The 23,606-nt window shown below is 47.8% G+C and overlaps 1 protein-coding gene across 6 annotated transcripts in view; it reads right to left on the bottom strand.

Moving 5' to 3' along the window:
* Nucleotides 1-19,114: 19,114 nt before the first annotated feature.
* Nucleotides 19,115-23,606, bottom strand: part of Pafah2 (platelet activating factor acetylhydrolase 2) — a 29,190-nt gene continuing 24,698 nt past the window's right edge. For all 6 annotated transcript variants that reach the window (XM_076933997.1, XM_034503814.2, XM_076933998.1 and 3 more), the window contains one exon: nt 19,115-21,167. In XM_076933997.1, the coding sequence (XP_076790112.1) occupies nt 21,073-21,167 (95 nt within the window). In that variant the 3' untranslated portion in view covers nt 19,115-21,072. The remainder of the gene's footprint in view (nt 21,168-23,606) is intronic.

The raw sequence follows: 23,606 nt of genomic DNA on the forward strand, positions 1-23,606 counted from the left end.
AGCCTGGCATTCCATCTTGACTCTCAGATTCTCACCCTGCCTGTCTTATCTTCCTGGCTTCCCTCAGTGTCCTCACCGCAGACTAGGGATTTCATCCCTTTCTCTCTGCTGTCCTCCTTCGGCGGCGTCAGGGGTTGGGGACTTCTGTTCACAGGTGTGCTGTGGTTAACTGGAGGGGAAATTCATAATGATTAAAATAATGAGGGCAGTTGAAAGACACCTCTGGCCCCAGCTGTCCTCAGGGGAGCCTAGTATCCTAATGTGGCCCTGGCCTGATGACTCCCTCTGTGTGTGTGTGGGGGGGGGAGGGAGGGAGGAGAGTTCATTTGCTTATGAAATGATGACACTGATGCTGACACTGCTGGGGACAGGCATGGGGGGGGCTAGTAAAGAGAAGAGGTTTGTGGGAGAACAGAGGGCTAGGACAGAAGATTAGAGGTGAAAAAGCAAGGACTTCAGCCTGACTATAAAGCATGACATCATTCCTTTCAGGAATCAAGAGCCTCCTCTCTGGCCCCTGCCAGGGCGTCCTAGGAACTAGCAGTAACCCTCTTGCCTGAGAGTCTCTCTCCGTGTGCATCCGTATGCATGCGTGTGTATGGGTGTGCATGCATGTGGAGGGCAGACGATGTCCTCAGAAGTCCCTTGGGCACCTGCATTTTGAGGCAGAGTTTCTCACTGGTCTGGAACTTTACAAGTAGGCCAAGCTGACTGGCCAGTGAGGCCCAGGAACCATGCATCACCACCAGTGCTAGCCTCATCGGCACACAACATCACAACTGGTTTCTGGGCACCGAACTCAGGTCTTTATATCTGCTATGAAACCACCTTACCCTGAGTCATCTCCCACCCATCCCATCTCCGCTTTTCGTTTTTATTTGGGACAGAATCTCGTCAGGCAGCCTTAGCTGGCCTTGAACTCACAGAGGTCTGCTTGCCTATACCTCCCAAATGCTGGGATGAAAGGCATAGGGAGCCTTTAATGTGCACGTAGGAAACTGCAGGCAGAGAAGCTGGCCTTCACCGTTTGCTCATTTTCTTCTTTCAAAGAAAAAGAGCCTGAGTCTGGGGAGTGGGGGATGCTGGAATTTACTGCTGAACTCAAGCTCTGAAGGCTTCCATCTATTACCCAGGAATGAAAAAAGTGAGAAAAAAGGGGGAGAGAGAGAGAGAGAAAGAGAGAGAAAGAGAGAGAGAGAGAGGCTTGTGGCAGCTTGAAGGCCACTCTGTGTGTGGGAGACTCTTCCCCTGGAAGACAGACAGGTCATGTGGAGTTAGGGAGGGGTCCTTTATCACTTGTTCTTTTAGGTCCAGGCACGGACTGCTGAAACAGATGCTATCATCTAAGGATTCAGGGACTGAGCCAAGATAAAAATGGTATTTAGCAAAAGAGAGAAAAATGAATTCAATTCCCGGTCCAGCTCTGAGTTAGCGCAGCCATGGGCAGAATAGCAATGAGCCCCTTATTTTAAGCAAGCGGTGGAGAGATGAAAATAGATCAAGTGTTGAAGCAAGCCAGGATTTTGCAATCGGTGGATTGAAGATCACTCCTTTATTAGGCAGGGAGGAGAGAGGAGTGTGGTCTTCAAAAATGAACCCCAGGGACAATGGCATGGCTTACAGGTGAAGGGGTTTTCTGCCAATCCTGATAGCCAGAGGTCCCTGGCACCTCCATAATGGGAGGAGAGAACTGACTCCCCCAAGATGTCTCCTGACCTACATGTGCATGCCATGGCACCTGCACGCCAAATAAATAAATAAATAAATAAATAAATACACTTAACTTAAAACAAGCTGGCTGGCGATGGTGCATGCCTTTAGTCCCAGCACTCGGGAGGCAGAGGCAGCCATTTCTGTGAGTTTCAGGCCAGCCTGGTCTATAGAGAGAGTTCTAGGACAGCCAGGGCTATGCAAAAAAAACTCTTATCTCAGAAAACAAAACAACAGCAGCAACAACAACAAGCAAAAGAAAGAAGTAAGCCAAAACCAAAACAAATAGAACATAGGCAGGATTTGAACACAGGCCTGCCTAACACCAAAACCCAGGCTTTCTCTGTTCCATAGAGACTGGTTAAATTGTTACATCATAGCAAGGCCTCCATGACTGATTTAGCACACAGTGGCCCGTCCCCAGCACTCAGCATACCTGCACTTCCTTCACTTCGGTTATGTCCTTGGACATGGTGGATTCTTTGACTATTTATGTTTTGAGACAAGGCCTCATTCTGTAGCCCAAATTGGTTTCAAACCCACACAATCCTCCTGCCTCAACCTTCCAAGTATTGGTGTTGTGGTCTAAATAAAAATGGCACACATAGACTCATATATCTGAATACTTAGTCACCAGGGAGTGGTGTTACTTAGAAAGATGAGGAGGTGTGGCCTTGTAGGAGGAAGTGTAACTTTAATCTTTTCAAAACCTATGTTTAATGCTTGTTCTTAAACACTTTAACCTCCCTTTAGCCCACCACCCACCAGAGGTAGTAGGAAAGAAAGGATACAGGGGAGTGGACCTGTTTAGAAAGGTTCTTCGCAGCAACTCCCATCTGTGTTGTCTGGAAATCGGCAGTTCAGCTCACAGGTCAGCAGCCTCAGCTCAGTCCACTCACAAACACTTCACCGATACACCCGCAGTCCAGTTTGGTAGAACCAGGATAGCAAACACAAATCAGCAGTGGTGGCACTACTTAGGAGAGACAGCCAGGCCTCAGCCTCAGCTCGAGTCAGCAGGATGGACCAAGAGGGACACCAAGAGAAGTTCTCGGCTATGCCTTTCTCAGAGGGGCGAAGATGAATGAAGACTCAAGACCCACAAGGGTTGCACAGCCAGCTCTATAAACGAGCCAAGCTCTGTCTCAGTCACTGTCTGTCAAGTCCTATTTATACCCTCTAAACCTCACGTGTCCTCCATGGGTCTTGCCTCAGCACACAGTACATCTGTCTCAGCTGACATCACTCTGCCAATCAGTCGGAGGAAGTGGCAAGAAACTGCAGCACACCATCAGAAGTTTTTTGGTGCATTTCTTTCTATAGAGTCCCAATAAATGCAGCTCAACTATACAATGTAAGGCGGACCAGTACATGTGTGTTGTTAGCAAAGAATCCTTCACCATGTGTCCTTCTATGTGTTTGCTTTAGCAGAGCATCCTCTCTCCTGGGTCTGCTTCAGTGAAACGTTCTTTCACGAGTCTCCCTTAGCCTTTCAGTCCACTTCAGGCAAACACTGCTTCACATGTTTGCTTCCCAAAACACCATCCAACACAACTGACTCTCCAAAGAGCCCACAAGTTTCCATTTTAAGGAAGTGTGTTACTAGGGGTTGGCTTTGATGCTTCAGAAGCTCACAGTAGGCCTAGTGTCTCTCTCCTGCTGCTGCCTGTGGATCTGGATGTAGAGCTCTCAGCTCTGTCTCCAGCCCCATGTCTGCCTGCATGCTGCCATGCTTCCCACTATGACAATGGACTAAACCTCTGAAACTGTAAGCAAGCCCCAATTAAGAGTCTCTGTCTCTTCAAAGCAATAGAACAGTGACTGAGACAATCGGGGATCACTGGTGCATGCCACTTTTGATAAATAACAATCCAAGAACCTCTAGGGAGCCTACAGGCTCTAGACTCCACAGGGATGGAAGGAAGAACTGGAACAGTGCATCTTAGGAAGGAAAGGTGTCTGCAGAAGGTGGCATCCAAACCACAGTACATGAGATGGAGCAGGAGGCGCTTGTTCACATGGTAATCTCAGAGCCAAGAGAACAAAAAGAGAAAGCAAGTGGCTGGAGTCCGTGCCTGACTCAGCCTCTGGGCAGAACACAGTGCCGCGTGGCGTAGGTTACCTGTGTTTCTTCTGCCCCTTCATCCATACAGACCAAAGGATAAGGAAGGCTGAAGGCTCACCCACAGCACAAACACTGACTCGCCCAGGCGAGAGATTTTCAAAGTCACTTTAGGGAGATGTTTCCTCAGCTTGCCCGGGCTTGGCCTCGGTGTAGATTAGATGGGATCACACTTAGAAAAGCCCTGCTCCTGCCAAAGCCTGGCGTGGTGGGAGGTGGAGGGTGGGAGGGTGTCAGGCACTCCCTACTGTCACATAGAAATCTCTTCTTCTGGTAAACACTATAAACTCCCTGGAAAACACACATTTGACCAGGTCCTGTTTTGCACGCAGTTCTGAGAGTGATTAGTCTTTTGGAACCTACTGAACTGGGCTTTGGGTATAAGTGCTGAGAGACAGGCTAAAAAGCTTTGTTGCTAAACATTCACATGCCTGAAGGGACAATGTGTTTATGGAGCAGGAGTTAGCAAGCCACAGAAGCCCAGAAACAGTATTAGACCAATATAGGATGCCCCTTTCAAGCACTGCAGAGGGAGTGGTACCCTGACCCCTAAGCCCCTACATCTATCCCTGGTGGCAATGGCTTGGGACTACGCAGAGAGAGGATGCTCTGGCTGGTGTCAGGGCTTCTTTCTGGTCTCCATGCTACCAATCCACTTTTTTAGTAAACTAGCATTCTGGATTGTAGGACAATCTAGGGGTGTGGCTGAACCCTCTTCCTTTCAGGTACAGAGATCCATTTGTTTGTGCCTCCAAGCCTTCTTGGGAGGTAGCCAGTAAATTCTAATATGCTGAGATTGAGATTTCATTTCAGTAGAGTCTTTGCCTGATGCTTTCCCCTTTTCTTCTTGTGTGTTTATAGATGTATGCATGTTTGTACATGTGCTGATGTGTGTGTACACATGTGTATGAGTCTGTGGAGGTCAGAGGTCAACTTTAGATGTTCCTCAGATGCCACCAACCTTATGTTTTGAGATGGGGGTTGTTGCACTAGCCAGAAGCTTGCCAAGTAGGGTGGGCTAACTGGCCAGGGAATCCTGTCTCCATCTCTAGGCTGGGATTGCAAGCAAGCATCTGCCGCCACACTTTTTTTTAGGGGAGATAGGGAGTGGGGAAGGAAAGGGGGTGGAACTCAGCTTGCATAGCATGCACTTTTCTGAATGAGCCATCTCTCCAGCCCCTCGTGTCTTTTTCTCTTTCTGCTGCATTGAGCATCAAACCCAGGGCTGCAGTCATTCAATCCAGGCAAGTGCTCTGACTTGAGCTACAGCCCCAGTCCCATTGACCTGATAGCTATAACTTAATGTTAATGCTACTTAAACCCCTTGCTCCGTATCGCCAGTCTTCCCACAGCTCCACGGTGAAGGGCAGAGAGAGGATGCTCTGGCTGGTGTCAGGGCTTCTTTCTGGTCTTCATGCTACCAATCCACTTTTTTAGTAAACTAGCATTCTGGATTGTAGGACAATCTAGGGGTGTGGCTGAACCCTCTTCCTTTCAGGTACAGAGATCCATTTGTTTGTGCCTCCAAGCCTTCTTGGGAGGTAGCCAGTAAATTCTAATATGCTGAGATTGAGATTTCATTTCTTATTGAATTCCTTTGAAATCTCTCTCCTGGGACTCTTCTGGAAGGGAGTAATTAGAAGCTCCAGTGTCTACATGTATATATGAAAGACAACACACACACACATACATACACACACACACACACACACACACACACACACACACACACACACACCATATATATGGAATGTTTTCAGAGATGAGATGCAGTCCTGGAGATTTAACCTAGAGGCCGTGCACATGTTAGGCAGGACCCTTTATCTCTGGACACATTCTCAGCACCCCATAAATGACCCAGGCTGGCCTTGAACCTGGAATCCTTCTGCCTTAGGTTCCCAAGTAGCTGAGATGCTACAGACCTGTGTTGCTAAGCCCAGCTTCACTACAGTATTTTATTTTACTTTAATATACTTTTTCTTTATGTGTACACGTGTATGCCTGCTTGTCTGTATGTGCACCATATATGTGCAAATACAGGCAGAGTCCAGAAGCCAGCCTCAGACCTCCTGGTGCTGGAGCCACAGAGAGTTGAGAGCAGCCCATTGTGGGTGCTGGGAACAGAACCCAGGTCCCCTGCAAGAGCAGCAAATGCTACTAACCCCTGAGCCATTGACCCAAACCCAACTCTCTTTGTTTCCTTTGGTATCCCAGGTTTGCCAGGAAGTCATCATGTACCCCAGGCTGGCCTCTTACTTTTGAGACTCCACCCACCTTGCCTCTCACATGCTAGGATTGTGTGTGTGTGTGTGTGTGTGTGTGTGTGTGTGTATGTGTGTGAGAGCCGCTGCCATGCCTAGGTTGTTTAAATTTTTTCTGTAATAAGCCTCTGTTATAATGGAGTGTCCTCTCCTAAAATTCTCATGTGATGCTAGAGGTATAGCTGGTATAAATTGGGCAAGGTAGTGTGACCCCAGTACTCAGGAGGTAGACACAGGAGGATCAGAAATTCAAGTCGTTCTTGGCTACATATCAAGTTCAAGACCAGCCTGGGCTAGATGAGACCCTGCCTCAAAACAAAACAAAACAAACAAACACATGTTGAGACTATAACCTTATAACATGATATGATATAACATTCAGGGGGTGGGGCTTTGGGGGAGCAGTTTGGTGAAGAAGAAATCATGGGTGCAGACCCCATGATTGATTAGTGTCCCTGTAGGAAGAGGAAGGGAGAGGAGGTATGACTCAGTGGAAGACTACCTGAAGGAAAGGAAGAAAAAGCTAATCTGTCCTTCCACTGTGTAAGAGATGGCACACAGAAGTAAGATGGCGGCCATCCAAACTGGGTAACCCACCAGAAGCCAACTCAACTAGTATCATTTTGTGGGTTGTTTGTTTGTTTTTGATTTGGGGTTTTTCATAAATTTTTATTTATTTTTTTTTGTTTTTGTTTTTGTTTTTTGAGACAGGGTTTCTCTGTGTAGTCCTGGCTGTCCTGGAACTCACTCTGTAGACCAGGCTGGCCTCGAACTCAGAAATCCGCCTGCCTCTGCCTCCCAAGTGTTGGGATTAAAGGCGTGCACCACCACCACCCAGGGATTTGGGGTTTTTCAAGACAGGGTTTCTCTGTGTAGCCCTGGCTGCCCTAGAACTTGCTTTGTAGACCAGGCTAGCCTCTAAACTCAGAAATTCCCATTGCTGGGATCAGAGGCATGCACCACCACGCTAGGCTTCAACCAGGCTTGAGTTTGGTCTTCCCAGCCTTGCCAGCAGTGGACTCTGGTGGCTGTTTCTGCCTCCTAACATGGTTATTATGTTACTGCAGCCCGAGCTGAAGAGAGAGGGGCTGTTTGTCACAAATGAAATGGTGGGGTGAAAGCAAGCAGGGCCAAGATAAATTAAAGCCCAAAATAAGGAAAAATAGGAACGTCAGGCAGAGACGCAAAATGGAGAAGATGTGGATCCCTGGGCCTGTCTCCTAGAACAGCTTAGAGAGGTGTCTTCCAAGCTCTGCAGCTCCAGGCTGTAACCTGGTGAGCAGGAAGGTGAAACCATTCCCCAGCCCCAGTTGTTTTTCAAACATGGAGTCCGGAGGAGGAGTACTGTGACAAGATTGGAGCCTGCCCGGCTGTACCCTCATCTCCCTCATCTGCAACCCAGGGAGGAAAGGAATGTTGTGTGTGAGAGACAAGAGATGGGCGGAGCATTGGCTCAGGCAGCAGATGAGGGCACAGTCAGTCTGGAATCTGCTTGGCTCAAGGAGACAGTGTCCTATCAGACAGTGAATGTCCTATCAGATAAGAGTCTGGGAGTTATCACCTGAGTACCAGTTGAACTGTGCCTCACAGAAGGGCAGCTTGGGAAAACCATGGGACACAGGGGACTTTTTGATAGTGGATGCTTTTTTTTTTTTTTTTTCCTGTCAAAGCACTGAATAGAATAGAAAATCAGACTGTTTCTGCAAGACCTAGCCAGCCCTTGCTTGCTCTCTGATGCTCACCCACCCCGACTACCATGCCACCAGCACTGACCTTTGTTCCCGACAGTCACCAGGCCTATGACCCCCTCTCCACTGTGGATCGTTCCTGGTCCCCAGCGCTGAGAGCTGAGGTAGGCTGAGGTTCAGAGCAGAAGTGGAGGGCGTCTGCTCTGCAGGCATTACTTCACGGTAATGGTTAAAAACAATAATCTGGTGGCTGGAGAGAGGGTTTGCTGCTCTTGCCGAGGACCTGGGTTCAGTTCCCAGCATCCATGTTGTATGGCTCACAACCACCTTTATGTCCAAATGCAGGAGAATCTGACATCCTTATCCAGGGCTCTAAGGGCTCCTGCATGCACAGCCATCTACAGAGACTCATAAGTAAAGATAACAAAAACAAAATCTTAAAAATAATGCAAGTCTGTATCAATATCTGGTCTTTAGAATACATGTCCTGGGCTGGAGAGATGGCTCAGCGGTTAAGAGCACTGACTGCTCTTACAGAGGGCCTGAGTTCAATTCCCAGCAACCACATGGTGGCTCACAACCATCTGTAATCTGATGCCCTCTTCTGGTGTGTCTGAAGACAGCTACAGTGTACTCATATACATAAATAAATAATTCTTAAAAAGAAAGAAAGAAAGGAAGGAAGAAAGAAAGAAAGAAAGAAAGGAAGAAAGAAAGGAAGGAAGAAGAGAATAAATGTCCTTGGCTGGGTGGTGGTGGCACACACCTTTAATCTCACCATTCAGGAGGCAGAGGCAGGCAGATCTCTGAGTTTGAGGCTAGCCAGATCTATATAGCTAGTTCTAGGACAGCCAAGACTACACAAAGAAACCCAGTTTTGAAAAAAATATGTCACATAATCAAAGGCGCGCCAGTATGTCCACAAATGAATGGTGGTTATAAAGTATGGAAGAACGCAGAAGGTGTTAAAGGTTCTGGAAGCTTCTACGTGAAGTGAGAGGTTTAGGAAAGTCTCCAAGTGAAGAGGCCAGGTCTCAGAAGGAAACCTTCATGAATGGAACCGGGAAGTCCTTGGGAGGACACGAGTCCTGTCTTCCTTGTGAGCTGGCATACAAACACAGCACAATATGGTGTAAGAGTAGGTGATGGCAGGCCCAGCCAATCTCAGGATCCACCTCTGTCCCAGGGACAAGTCTAAGAGGGAGACACATGGCCCAAGCAGCATCAGCTTACATCTCTGTGGGTCCAATAATCTGGTCCCTGGCAGAGAATATAGTCAGCATCTTCCTCTACTATTGTGGTCTAGAAGGATGCTGGGTGCTTGGGGCTGATGGCTTCAACCTGGCTTCCATGTGGAGAGTCAACAACCCTACTATGGATTTCCCATGACAATAAATGCACTTTTTTTTTTTTTTAGACTAGAATGAGTCTCTATTTTATTGTGATTAGTAGGCTCTTAACAGGATCTTCTATTCCTTGAGTTTTGTGCATACGGGGATCCCAAAGAGAACCCAGCTGCCCACTGACAGCCCACACTCATCTATCCACAGTCCAAAGTCACACCGTCCACTCTGGGACGGGACCCCTTGCTCTAAGGAAAACTTGCACATCCGACCTTCCATATCGACCAAACACACCTTATTCACTGTTACAGTTTGAATGTAAAATGTCCCCCTGTAGTCTCATGTGTTTGAGGGTTTGCTGCCTAGCTACTTGGTTCCTAGTCTTCAGTGTTTGGAGGTGCTGTGGGAAAGTCTGGATGTATAACCTCTCTGGTGGAACTGGATCTCTAGGGGCGGGCCTTTGCAGGTGACACCTACTACCAGTTCAGGCCCAAGTTCTCCTCTACTTCTAGATCCACCCCAGAGGTGGAGGCGCCGTACTGAGCACCCCCAGGCCCACAGCCATCATGCCCTCCCTACCATGATGGACTCTATGTAGCCAAGGATCACCTTGGACTTCTGCCTTGAGCTATATGTTAGGACCGAAGGAAGTTTTCTAAGGCACACAGCAAGTGGGGATCGAGGGCTGATCGCTCCTCTGACCCCAGTGCTCTGGGACCTAGTCCCTTCTTAGTGAGCACCATGTCTCCTGCTTTCCGTCAGCTATGCCATTTGTGCTGGGTGTGACTCTTTCTCACAAGGTGAACATCACTTAATTCACTTGCCAGCCCTTGCCCGTCCCTGAGGCCCTCCGCTTAGCACCATCCTGGTGCGGTTAGGGCATCAAGGTTTTAGTCCACACCTGCGCTACCGAGCCTTCGTGACTAAGCCTCTCATTCTTTTTCTTCTTCCTAGTTCCTCCTTTTCCATTTTTCATGTGTACACAGGTGAGCATATGCATGTTTTTTGCATACGTGTGGGTGCACATATGTACAAAAGTGGAGGTCAAGATCGAAGCCAGGGCTTATCCTTGGCATCGCTTCATTGAGGCAGGCTCTCTCAATCAAACCCAGAGCTCACTGATACAGTCTTGCTAGGCAGTTATATCAAGGGATCCCACATCTCTGCCTTCCAAGGCCAGAATTGCAAGCAGTTGAAACCTATCTCCAGCATTTATGCAGGTTTCTGGGGCTCTGAACTTCAGGTCACATGCTTCTGTATCATCTGCTTTAACCTCAGAGGTGCCTCCCCAGCCTGGACTCCTTATTACTAGTATTTCTTTATTTATTATTTTTTTAAAAAAAACAGGTTTAGGATTAGCAAGTGAACACTATATTCCCTTTAAATTCTGCCAGATTGATTCAGCGAAGTCAGACAGCATTCCAGGTAGGAGAGAGGACACAGCAGATCCCCAAGTGACTGCACCAGCATCAGCCCACAGAGAGGCACAGGCGCCGGGAGATGAGGCTGGGTCTCCACAACATTAGTCATTGTCTGCTTTCCCTTCCCAGGAGGCCTGAGGGATGAGGCTCCAATTATGCCGAATTGATGAGGGACTTCAGGATGATGTAAGGATGACAGAGTCGATGTCAGAGACAAAGTGGGAGATCAGAACCAATCAGCCCAGAGGAAAGCCAGGAAGGACCAGGTCTCCAGTAAGTAGGGAGCCTGGTGGCAGTGTGGCAATGTAAGTCCAAGACTCAGGGTGTCTGAAATCTTGCTCTGGTCCTGGCTGTCCAAGGAAACGGATGCAAAGCAGCGTGGCCTCTAACTTCTCTAATCTCTAATTTCCACATCCCCCAAAAATGTATGTGTGTGTGTGCACGCATATGTATGTATATATGTGTGTATGTATATGTGTGTATATGTGTATGTATATGTGTGTTTGTATGTGTGTATATGTATGTATGTATGTGCATGGGCATATGTGTGTGTATGTGTGTGGATATGTGTGTATGTATATGTGTTTGTATGTGTGTATGTATATGTGCCTGTGTATATGTGTTTGTATGTTTGTTTATATATATGCATATGTGTGTATGTGTGTGCATATGTATGTATGTATATGTGTGTTTATGTGTGTGTGTGTGTGTGTGTGTGTGATACAAAGAAATGTTTATGATGTTGGCAATGGTGGCAGACATTTTTAATCACAGCAGGTGGAAGGTGAAGGCAATAGAATCAGGAGTGGCCAGCCTCAGCAGCAACATAGTAAATCTGAGGATAGTCTGGGCTATCAGAGACTGACCCTGTCTAAAAAAAGAAAAAAGAAAGAAAGAAAGAAAAGAAAAGAAAGAAAAAGAAAAAAGGAGGGGCTGGAGAGATGGCTCAGCAGTTAAGAACACTGATTGCTCTTCCAGAGGTCCTGAGTTCAATTCCCAGCAATCACATGGTGCCTCACAACCATCTGTAATGGGGCCTGATGCCCTCTTCTGGTGTGTCTGAAGAGAGCAATGGTGCACTCATATACATAAAATAAATAAATAAATCTAAAACAAAAGAAGGAAAGAGAAAAGAAGGGATGGACAGCCTGGGCTACTGAGATAGAGATAGCTCAATTAGTAAAGCTTTTGCTTTTTAAGTATGGGGACCTGAGTTTGATCCCAGAAATCATGTAATAAGTGAGGCTAGGTGTGGCAGCACACTTTTAATCCCAGTGCTGAGAAGGTGAAGACAGGCAGATCTGGGGCTCACTGCTCAGCCTGCTTGGCCAGTTCTAGGCCATCAATAGACCCCAGCTAAGACCAAACTTGATACTGTCCTCTGGCTGCTACACACACACACACACACACACACACACACACACACACACTCACACGCACACTTGATCACACGCACACACATTCACATGCTCACACACACTCACATGCACATACACATTCACACACACATGCACACACACTCACACGCACGCACACGCGTGCACACACACACACATACACACACACTCCACTGCTTACATTTTTTAAATCCTTAAAAATATATGCATCTGCATACACACAAAAAACTTTCGTAAATAATATCAGAGAAATACCCAGGCATAGTGATGCCCCTGCTTTGCCCCAGCCCTCTGTTCAGAGCCTGTTGCAGGTTCCCTGTGAATGTGTGAGCCCTGAACAAGCCAGGCCACATAGTAACATTTCTTGTTAGTTACATTTCTGTTGCTGCTGTTCAAATACACCATAACCAGCTTAAGGAAAAGGCAGTATATTTTGGCTTAAGGTCCAGAGGGATAAGAGTCCATCCTGGCAAGTCAGAGGCATGGCAGCAAGCCACAGGTGCAGCAGCAGGAGCACGAGGCTAAAAGGTCACATCCCATGATCCTAGCTCTGGGGGTGGAGACCAGCAGATCCCCGGGCTCACTGGCCAGTCAGACTAGCCTACTTGTCAAGTCTTAGGCTGGTGAGGAACTCTGTCTCAAAAGAGAAAGAGAGAGAGGAAGAAGAGAGAGAAAGAGAGGAAAGAAGGGAGGGAGGGAAGAGAAAGTGGAGGGAGGGAGGGAAGATGTTTAGATGGTACCGGTGGAAAGAAATCTGATGTGCTTTGCCTCCCTCTGACTCTGTCTTTCTCTCTCTTTTTTTTCCAGTTTTTTTTTTTTTTTTTTTTTTTTTTTTTTTAAACAGGGTTTCTCTGTATAGCCCTGGCTATCCTGGAACTCACTCTGTAGACCAGGCTGGCCTTGAACTCAGAAATCCACCTGCCTCTGCCTCCCAAGTGCTGGGATTAAAGGTGTGCGTCACCACCGCCCAGCGACTCTGTCTTTCTCTATCTCTGTCTGACTCTGTCTCTCTGTCCCTTTGTCTCTTTTTCTTTCTTTCCTCTGTTTTCTCTCCCTCTCCCTCTCCCTCTCCCTCTCTCTCTCTCTCTCTCTCTCTCTCTCTCTCTCTCTCTCTCTCCTCTCTCCTGGTGTCTAGATCCAGGTTCTGATTGGCAGTGAGGACACCGGCCTGTGGGCAGAGGTCCCTCTACAGCAGCAGACCATCTCTGGCTCCTTAACAAGCCTGCTGCACGATGATTTTCATCTGTTTTCTCCACACTGGCTATAACATCCTGAAGAGGCCACCCCTTTCTGTGGACATTTGTGTGCCTTTACATGTTATTTCTTTTGTCTCATCTGCTAGGACACACTGCTCATCTTCAATACTGCGGTGACCAGCCCCCCAGATGCTCCCACCAGGACCTACAGCTGTAGTCATGTTCTTGTCCACCAAAACCAGGCAGAGCCCGTCTCTGCAATGGTGTGCAGCTAGGGGATGACAGTGGGGACCTACTTGGTGCATGATGAGTAAGGGCATTTGCCACTCAGACTAATGACCTGAGTTTCTTCCCTGAAACCCGAATGAAGAGAGAGAACCAACTCTTGAGGAACTTATCCTCTGACCTCCACAAGCCACCATCCCATGCAATAAATTAAAAAAAAAAAAAGATATCAAAGTGTTGGAGAGATGGCTCAGCAGTTAAGAGTGTGTACTGTTATTCCAGAGGGCCACTGTTGCATTTCCGGGCACCCATGCTGGGTGACTCATTACCTCTTGCATTTCCAGCTTTAGGGAATCAGATGCCTGTTTTGGTCTCTGTGGGCATCTCCATGTACGTGGCATTCATTCTAACTCGGATGTACACACATACACGTGCATAACAATAATAATAAAAAATAACATTTGAAAAAGAGTGAGGCTTGCGTTTTACTCTCCTGGATGCCGGCTCTCTTGTCGTTTTCTCTCTTCGATCACTTGCTTTGGTAGAAGCTGGCAGCTAAGTCTGGACATTCCACATTGTCAGAAATGTGGGCCTTGTAATAATACAGACAGGGAAATCATGAAGGCCCCTTGACTCAGCCTCATGGGAGATGATCAGTCAGAACAGTCCAACTTTGGTACTCCAGGACCCCTGAGCTATTGAGAGGGTAAAAGGACACTCTTAAATTTTGGGACAATTGGTTAAGTGTTCATAGATAATAAACACACCAAAAGTAGTTGACACTCATTTTGTTTTGAGGGGCAGGGTTCCATGTAGCACAGGCTGGCCTCGAACTTACTGTGTAGCTGACTTAATTTCTTCTCTGGTTCCTGTGCTACAATACTCCAACAAAAGCAACTTAAGGGAGAAGGGGTTTATTTTGGCCCAAGTATAGTCCATGGTGGTGGGCAGTGGGGGGTCACAGGAGCCTGAAGCAGATGGTCACTTTGCATCCAGAATTAGGAAGCAGGGAAGGATGGATAATAAGATTTTGGCCAGCTTCCTTTCTAGACTCAGAAGGTCCAGGATCCCAGCCAGGGAATGGCATTTCCCACAGCAGGAGAATCTTCCCATTCCAATAAGTATAATAATGATAACTAACTCCCGGTGCACCCCGGGACTAACCTAGCCTAGACAATTTCTCACAGGGGTGAAAAGAGGCTTGTCTCCCATAATTCTAGACCTGGCTAAGTTGATAGTGAACACTAACCCTGAACTGATCCTCTTGCCTCCCCCTTTTGCCTGCTGGGATTACAGGTGTCCACCACCAGGCTTGGCTCTTACACTCCAGTACCTGATGCTCTCAAGTTCTCACTCTTCTCTGCTAAGCTGAAACTGGTCACTTGTGCCACTTCTGAGCAGAATAGGTCCCCGATGACGGCACTCAGCCCGGCAGACTTACCTGTTAATTTGCTCTCTTAAAGCCTTTAGATTCAGTTTCGTGAGCACAGGCCCAGCCACGGTGCAGAGATCAGGGTTAACACTCCAGACCTTCTAGGCTAGGCTTCTTCCTTACACAAAGACTCCAGGACACAATTACTGGAAATTATGGGTGTCACAGGGAATGGGGCAGGTGTGTGTGCCTGCATGTGTGTGTGTCTGAGAACAAAACCTGGGCAGTTGTTGTGAGTGTCTCTAAAGTATGGGTGTTTGTCTGGAAGATCTAGGGGCTGTTGGTTTTCAAAGACCCCGAGGGAATGCTAGCCAAAGCACCCTATCGACTGAGTCACAGGCTCAACCAGAGATTTTAACCCAAGTTTATATCTACTCTGGTTTCTTCATGGATGAAATCAGCCGATTTCCTTCCAGTTCTAAGATGTCATCGTTCTGAGTTCTAGGACTTCCCTTTACTCCCTAAAATGAGGCCAACTGGCCTAAGGCACCGCAAGGGGTCTTGACCTCAGCTGAGTGTCTGCATATCCCGTCCATCTGGGCCCACCTCGGATCCTCTGGAACCAGCATCTCCAGAACCCAAATGAATCCTGAGCACCTCTGTCCACAGTTCCCGCGTGAGTCTGACATATGTCAAGGGCATAGTAATCAGAATTGTGAGATCACTAATTTCCAAGCAAGTCTAAGTAGTGTTTCCCTCAGCTAATGACTCCTCAGAATATGGAGATACTCCTATTATACCAGGTGGATGGATGGATGGATGGATGGACAGGTGACAGATGGATGAAACCTGTCTTTTACTGCTGCTCAAAGTACAGGTTTTATTGCTTAGACCTAGTGGTGTTTTCAACAGAAACAGCTCTTTGTATGAACAGACTGGGTGATGCATTTAGCTGGAGAAGAGAGTGTGGGTAATTTCAGCTGATACAGGAGCTGATACAAGACTGTTTATTTCCTTATCTAACTATGTATTTATGTGTGGGGTGCATGTGTGCCTGTGTGTGTAGATGCATGTGCACATATGTATGTTATGAGTACCCCAGAGGCTGATGCAGTATCTTTTCCTCTGTTGAGCTCATCTCATTTGTTTAAGACAGCATCTCTCCTTGAGCCCCAAGCACATACACTGGCTAGGCTGCCTGGCCAGTAAGCCTGGGCTCCACCTTCTTCTCTGCCTAGGCACCAGGGCTGCAGACATGGACCCCCATATTTGACCTTTACATGAGTGCTAGGGAACCAAACTCAGGACCTCATGCTTGCACAGCTGGTACTTTACTGACCCGGTCTCAGAACCTCTTTCTTTTTGAAGAATGGGGATGGTTAGGAGCTAAAGCACTGGCGGCGGAGCCCACATTCTAGGTTCAAGTCCTGGCTCCCTCCCCCTAGATGCTGATGTCTTGGCTGGCCCGGTAAATCTTCAAGTTTCACCTTCTTGATCTAAACAATGGGAATAAATGCAGTGCCTTATGGGAATGAGGTTAGGTTTACATGGTGCAGTGTGCAAAAAGCACTTAGCCCTGTACCTGGTACAGAAGCGAAGTACTTACTAAGTAGTAGTTCATCCCAGCAAATGCAAAATTCGGCACAACTTATGAGCGGCAACATGTGTCTGTCTGTCTAGTGCTTTGTAGACAGCAAAGGCCATTGCATTTTACATTAGCTATCCAGTCCTAGCAAAAACACCCCGAGGTGGCCAAGACCCGCTCGAGTAACCCCACTTTACTAAAAAAGAAACAAAAGCTCAGGAGGGCCTACTGGCTCCAGATCAAACAGCAAAAGAAAGTGTCTGTGTCTGAAGTCAGTCTTGGGCGTGATTCTGTGAAGATGAATAATTACGCATGCGCACCGGGCAAGCTGAGTGTCTCGGGGCCATCTGGCTTCACAGCTCGAGGAGGCCCGTGTCTCTAGGCAGCTTTTTTTAGAAGAGAGCAAGATGGGAAACAGAAGCTGGCAAACTGCTTTTCCTCATTTTCGAGAGTGGCGTGATTTGTTCTCAGCTCTGCCCTCCTTCTAATTCCCAAATGCTCCTTGTCTTGTCTCTGGCTCTGCCCTGGCCCCTGCAGCTGGGATCTGGGGAGGGCTGGAAGACAAGGAAGAGGGGCAGCTGCTGGAGACATCAGAGAGCCGGGCCAGCACCAGCTGGTTGCATGTCTGGGTAGGGAACCAGAAGCTGATAGGGGGCAAAGGGCAGGATTCCTGCTTCGCATGTCAGTCAACAGGAGGATGCTCTTTCCCCTCCAACAGATGGGCCCTGGAATCACGTAATAAAGTGTAACATTCAATACGGTCCAGACCACAGCTCTCCTGGGAGCGGGAGGCTGAGAGATCAAATGTTAACTGAACGCAATCAAGACACTTTATTGAAGAGGAAGACTGGCTGGAAGCAGAAGACCAGACTGCAGTTAGTGATGTTGAGATGCATGGAAACGGGGCTGGGATGTCAGCCAAACACCCCGAGGAAGGGCTAGGGAATGGAAAGATGCAGGAAGCTGGGGAGAGCAGACAAAAAAGAAATACCATGTGACTCCATGGGAAAGGGGGCATCCTGTATACTGTCAGTATCGAGACTGGACTGAAGGGGCCTCAGACACCAGCCAAGTCAACAACTGCTTCCCTGCATTCCGGTACACAGAGAGGAAGGCTGGAGTCACGAAGAAGCACGCACTCCAGGGCACACAATGAGAGGGTGACAAGGGACTGAACAAGAACCCAGGGATCTGGGAAGGGGCTTGTGAAACACTGTGCATCCACAAAAATCTAGGGAGATGTTTTCTTCAGTGTGGAGCCGCAGATAGCCTGTCCATGCTCTTGGAAACGACTCCTCCTTACCCATGCTTCTGTAAGGAATCCTCAGTAAAGTCACTGAGACTAGACCCACATGCACATGTGCACACATAATATGCATGCATGCATGGACACACATATACACATGCACACATGCAATATGCATGCATGAGCACACACACATGCACACAAACGATATGTATTCACAGACATACACACACATATACACACGCACATGCACACACACATGTGCACCATCAATACAGAAAGAGGACTAGTTGGGAAGAGCTAAAAGAGATCAAAGGGACGGAGATATTAGGGGATGACTGATAAAAGTATATATATTTTTTATTTATTTATTTATTTATTTACATTTCAAATGTTGTCTCCCTTCCTGGTCTCCCCTCCACAAACCCCCATCCCACCCCCCCTTTGTCTCTAAGAGGGTGCTCCTCCACTCACCCACACTTTCCTGCCTCTCTACCCGGCATCTCCCTACGCTGGAGCATCAAGCCTCCATTGGACCAAGCACCTCCCCTCCCATTGATGCCAGATAAGGCCATCCTCTACTCCATATGTGGGTGGAGCCATGGTCCCATCCATGTGTGCTCTTTGGCTGGTGGTTTAGTCCCTGGAAGCTCTGGGGGTCCAGTTAGTTGAAAAAGTATACTTTATATACACACGACAATGTTATAATGAGGACGCTGGCACAATGGCTCAGCAATTAAGAGCATGGACCGCTCTTGCAGAGGACCCAGGTTCAATTCCCAGCACCCACATGGTGGCTTGCAACTATCTGTAACTCCAGTTCTAGAGGACCAGATTCTCTCTTCTGGCCTCCGGGACACCCAGGGCTACACAGAGAAACCTGTCTCAAAAAACCAAAACAACAACCACCACCAAAAGAAGAGAGAGAGAGAGAGAGAGAGAGAGAGAGAGAGACAGAGAGACAGAGACAGAGAATTGTTTCACAAATAAAAAGTAAAAAGCCATACACTAAATTAGCATAAAATGATAAATTTTTCCAAGACAGGGTTGCTTTGTATACTTCTGGATGTCCTGCAACTCCCTTTGTAGACCAGGCTAGCCTCAAACTCACAGAGATCTACCTGCCTCTGCCTCCCGAGTGCTGGGCTCAAAGCTGTGCGCCACCACCGTCCAGCATGTGTGGGTTTTATGCAGACAACCGTTTCAGAGGCAATGGTTTCTGTGACTTATTGAATAATTCTGTTAGAGAGTTGACCCCTCTGCTGTGGTGCTACTGGACAGGTGGGTCACTAGCAGGGTGAGCTGAGTGGAGAGGGGTCCTGTCTCAGGAGGTCCTGGACTTGTCACAGCTTCGCATCTGTATTATTTTGGGGTCTTAGGTAAAAGTGAGTTCACAGGTGCTTGGGCTTCCAGGGCCAGCCCAAAGGTAGCATCTTCTGTGGGGACCTGGGGGGGTCCCTGTGTGGGGGGCTAGAGGATCCTATTTTAAACCAGGATGTGCTCTCTTGGCATTCCATTGGTTACGGAAGAAGAAAGTCAGCCAGTGACTTCAGACTAGATAGACTTTTTAATCATACAGTGAGTGGGCCAACAATCAAGTTTCGACAAATCTTGAAGGGTAGAGATCATATGGACCATGCTGACTAGGAAACATTTAACATATGAACAATCAGAAAGCACATGTGTGGGCCGTGGGAAATGCACACTTCGTAACCCAGGGGTTACCCAACCCCCCACTCAATCATTCCACCCATTCGTAACACAGGCCCTCATTTTACATATGTAGAAACCGAGGTGGGGAGACAACAGAATTTGCTCCAGTTTATGCAGTGGCGAAGCCAGGACTCCAGCCCAGCTGTGCAGCTGCAGAGCGGTGCCTGAGGAGCCTCCTGGTGTGTGCTCGGTCTCTCTGGATTGCTTTGGTGGCCCTGACCTTGGACTACTGTGCCGATACATTTTTGTTCTGCACTTGTCCCTCCCGGGTTCTTCCCTCTTTGGACTCAGGTGACATATCTTGTATGGCAGAGAGACAGTCCTAGGCAGGCCTTCCCACTGAGCTTGGAACTCTGGGAAGACTTCGTTTTTTCCATGTGGGCACACGTGATTAGCAAACAAAGGAAATCAGAAAAGTCACTTGCAGATGGTTCTCCAACTTGCTCTAATGTCGATTAGACAGACAATATTCCAGCACGCCATTAGGCCAACATAAGCATCAATATTCAATGAAACAGGATGAAACAGACTGGATCCATTTCTTGACTTAAATTGGGGGATGGCAAAAAAAAAAAAAAGAAAGAAAGAAAGAAAACAAAAACAAAAACAAAGCAAAACTAAAGCACCCCCCAGGTTTGGAGTAAAAGGCAAGACGAAGCTGACCTCAGACCTCCCTAGGAACGTTCCTGGTGTGTTCAAGCCCAACCCAACCTACTCAGGATGTTTCCTGACAAGATATACTTGTGAAACCTCAAAGACACTGAGCTTCTGAGAGGCTCCTTGGTGTCTGTGTTCTGAGGACAATACTGTTTGCTCCACGTGGGCTCCTAAGCATGACAGTATAAAGTGTCCATTACTGTATTTCATATGGTGGGAAGACTGCCCTGGGGAGGGGGGTGGGGCAGGTGGAGAGCTCCAGGCAGGGCTGGAAGCCCTAAGGTTTCCCTCTGGCCTTTGGCTTCATTAGGCAACAATTGCCCAAGGTGAGGGAGTGGGCTCACCCAGTCAAGTTGTCATATCCATGCTCCATGGGGCTCCACCTGGGGCCGGGAGCTCAGCCAGTCCCACCCTATGACTTACTCTCTTGGTTCATCCTAAGAAAGTTAGCTTGCCAAAAGTAGGGGATGTGGTCAGTTAATATGGTGGTCTGCCTAACCTTTACAGGCAAACCACTGTAAAGTCTGTCCAAAGTAGATACCACGGATCCAGTGGGTTTTCCTTGAGATGCCTGTCTGGACACCAAAAAGACCGGCTATGGTGGCACAGAGGGCGTGGCACCTATTGGTATGGATTCCACATGGTGAACTGCACTGCCAGAACAGTAGAAATGGTCCAAGCCAAGAGACAGCTCAGCTGAGCAGGTCGACACTGTTCTTACTTAAGGCCAACAACCCTGGGACAGAGGTGGGGACCACCGTTACTGAGAACGGGTCCTCAGGACATAAGTATTGCATAGTCTTTAACTCAAGTCAGGACAGTGGTTCACATCAGGTCTGACCCCCAGCACTGAGTACAAGGCAGGCACAGTGGTAATGCCTGTCATTCAGAAAGGTCATCCTTATTACGTAATAAGTTCAGAGCCAGTCTGGGTCTGAGTCCTTGATTTAAAAAAAAAAAAAAATCAACTTCCCAATCAGCCAGTGATCCATCCACAATCAACAATCCCAAGAGCAAAGTATCCAGCTGCCCAGTCAGCTCTCTGATTACATCTTCTCCATCTGGGAAACAGGGTCCTGCTGCTAGGTTACAAGTATCCTTGGGCAGCTTCTAAGTGGAAGCTCAGCTCAAGCAACCTATAGACTGGACAGATAGTGGGGGGCCCCTTGGATGAGGGATGGTCCGACGCCTTCGATGTAGTTACTCCATTGGTCATAGTCTTCCTTCAGATCTGGATAGGCACAAACAGGAAGGAGGATTAGGCAAACCACTGTAAAGTCGGGGCCTGAGTAGTTCCCGTGAGCCAGTGGGGCTCACTAGAGAGAAAAGCATCTGGGACATTATAAGGACTGGCTATGGTGGCCTCTCGGGCAGCTGAGGAGGGAGATCCAGGAGTCAGGACAGTTGGGACTACCCAGACAAGCCTGGGGAGGCTGTGGAAGCATTGTGGCTTCCATTTGAGAGAAGTGGGAGGCAGAGCCATTCAGTGAGAGACAGACTGAGGGGCGAGGTGCTGGAGCCGTGGGGAGGTGTGAGCTCTTCCACAGAAAGGTGGGTAGTCAGCAGGATGGAAGCAGGGGAAGCAGGGAAGCACTGGGAAGGAAGCTGCGCTGTGCTCTGGAGAGTTAGCCAGGAGTTGAGAGACGCTACTGAGCCACCTCTGGCCCATTTTAGTTCTCCGTGTGACAAGGCACTATGAGGTTATGTATTTATTTATTTATTTATCTATCTATTTAATGTGCATTGGTGCTCTGCCTGCACGTATCAGATCCCCTGGAACTAGAGCTGCAGACAGTCATGGGGTGCTGGGAACTGAAGACACTGCCGTACATCACGACACCTCAGCACACCAATAACCGGGCATGGGCCATGGAGCTAGAGAGCCAGGCTACGTGCTGGCATTGCGTAACACCATAATCAGATAACCTTGAAAAAATAGAGGTTACAGAAATTTTCTAAGCTTTAGTATATTCATCTTTAAAAAACGCAACTATTGGAACTTCAGAATCAGACATGATACATAATGTATCCAGGGTACTGAGCGTGACAAGTCCTGGTGGCTTCAGTGCCCTTAACATAAGCGACAGAATCATCAGCAAAATTCCTACAGTCATGACTGCTGCCTTCCACCTGCTCCTCAGCTGGTAGCTCCCCTTGGCTGTCTCTGCTACCAAAGGGTCATACCACTGTGGACTCATCTGTCACCTCGACCTTTTTTTTTTTTTTTTTTTAAAAAGTCTTACTACTTACAGTCTTACTTAGCCTTGGCTGGCCTAGAACTCTCTATGTAGATCAGACAGGCCTCAAATCACCTGCCTACTTCTGCCTCCCAAGTGGTGGGATTAAAGGCGTGTGCCACCACTCCTGGTATCCCCTGTCATCCTTAATCTTGGGCTCCTATGTGCCCAGGGGAACCAGGAGGTATGGGCTGAGGAGCAGAGAACAGGCCCATCCCTTCCGGTCAGGAGAAAAGGCATGTCTCTGTGAGCCCCCTACAAATCTCTAAACTTAGGTCAGAACAGCTCTTTGCTCATGATTTACAAGGTGAAATGAGATATAAACAAAAATTGTCAATCTGGCTCAAAGCATTAGTGCATTCTTAATAGGACACGCCTATCTTAAACATAAGCACAATCCAAACCAAACGGGTTGCACGCATTGTGGGAAATGTGAGTGTACTGGGTTATCCAGGGGGAAGAGCCATGTCCAGAGCACAGAGAGGGGAGTCCTACTGGACCAGGAGCTGCTCAGACCATGTCTAGTACCGTGTTCCAGCCAGGGCTCCCCTCTTTAAAAGAGGCCCTGACAAATTGTACCCTAAGGAAGACACTAATAAACCACATGCACATTGAAGAGAAACTGCAGGTCTCATGGACATCGCTTAATGAACAGAGGACATTAGAAGTGACCACAGATACCTAAGGAGCTGCTATGTGCTACCTGAGACTTCTCTGGTCAGCTCGAGTGACAACCAGAGCTACTGTGTTGTGTGCATGCATCCATGTGTGTGCATGACATGTGTGTGTGCATGCATACTCATATGTGTGTGTGTTTGTGTATGTGTGTACTCATGTGTGTGCGTGTGTATGTGTGTGTGTGTGTGTGTCCGCACATGTGCACACATGTGTTTTGGGGAAGTGAGGTATCTGATCTTGCCGTCAGGTTAGAGGTCAAACCTTAGCATTGCAGGCAAGCCTGGCTGACTCCTGATGAAAGTGACTTGTGAGGGGCCAGCTTCACAAGGGTCACAGTACTTCCTCCTTCATGCTGACTTCATTGAAAGGGACATGTAACCACAAAAGCTCCAGGCTGGGGCTGAACAGTGACCAACAATGTGTTTTGGTAGGCAAAGATAAGCTGACACAAGTATCTCTCTTGGGAATCTGGTGTTAAGAAATAATCATATGGCAGTGGTAGCATACACCTTTAACCCCAGCACTTGGGAGGCAAATGCAAGGGGATCTCTGTGAGTTCTAGGACAGCCTGGTCTACATGGCTAGTTCCGGGACAGCTAGGACTACATAGAGAAACTCTGTCTTGAAAAAAAAAGAAAGAAAGAAAGAAAGAAAGAAAGAAAGAAAGAAAGAAAGAAAAGAAAAGAAGGAAGGAAGTTGAATTAGATCATCAACTCCTTTTTGCAGTATTTGTGTGTGCGCGCACATGGGCACAC

This window comes from Arvicanthis niloticus, chromosome 5, assembly GCF_011762505.2.
Source record: "Arvicanthis niloticus isolate mArvNil1 chromosome 5, mArvNil1.pat.X, whole genome shotgun sequence".
NCBI classification, from domain to species: Eukaryota; Metazoa; Chordata; class Mammalia; order Rodentia; family Muridae; genus Arvicanthis; species Arvicanthis niloticus.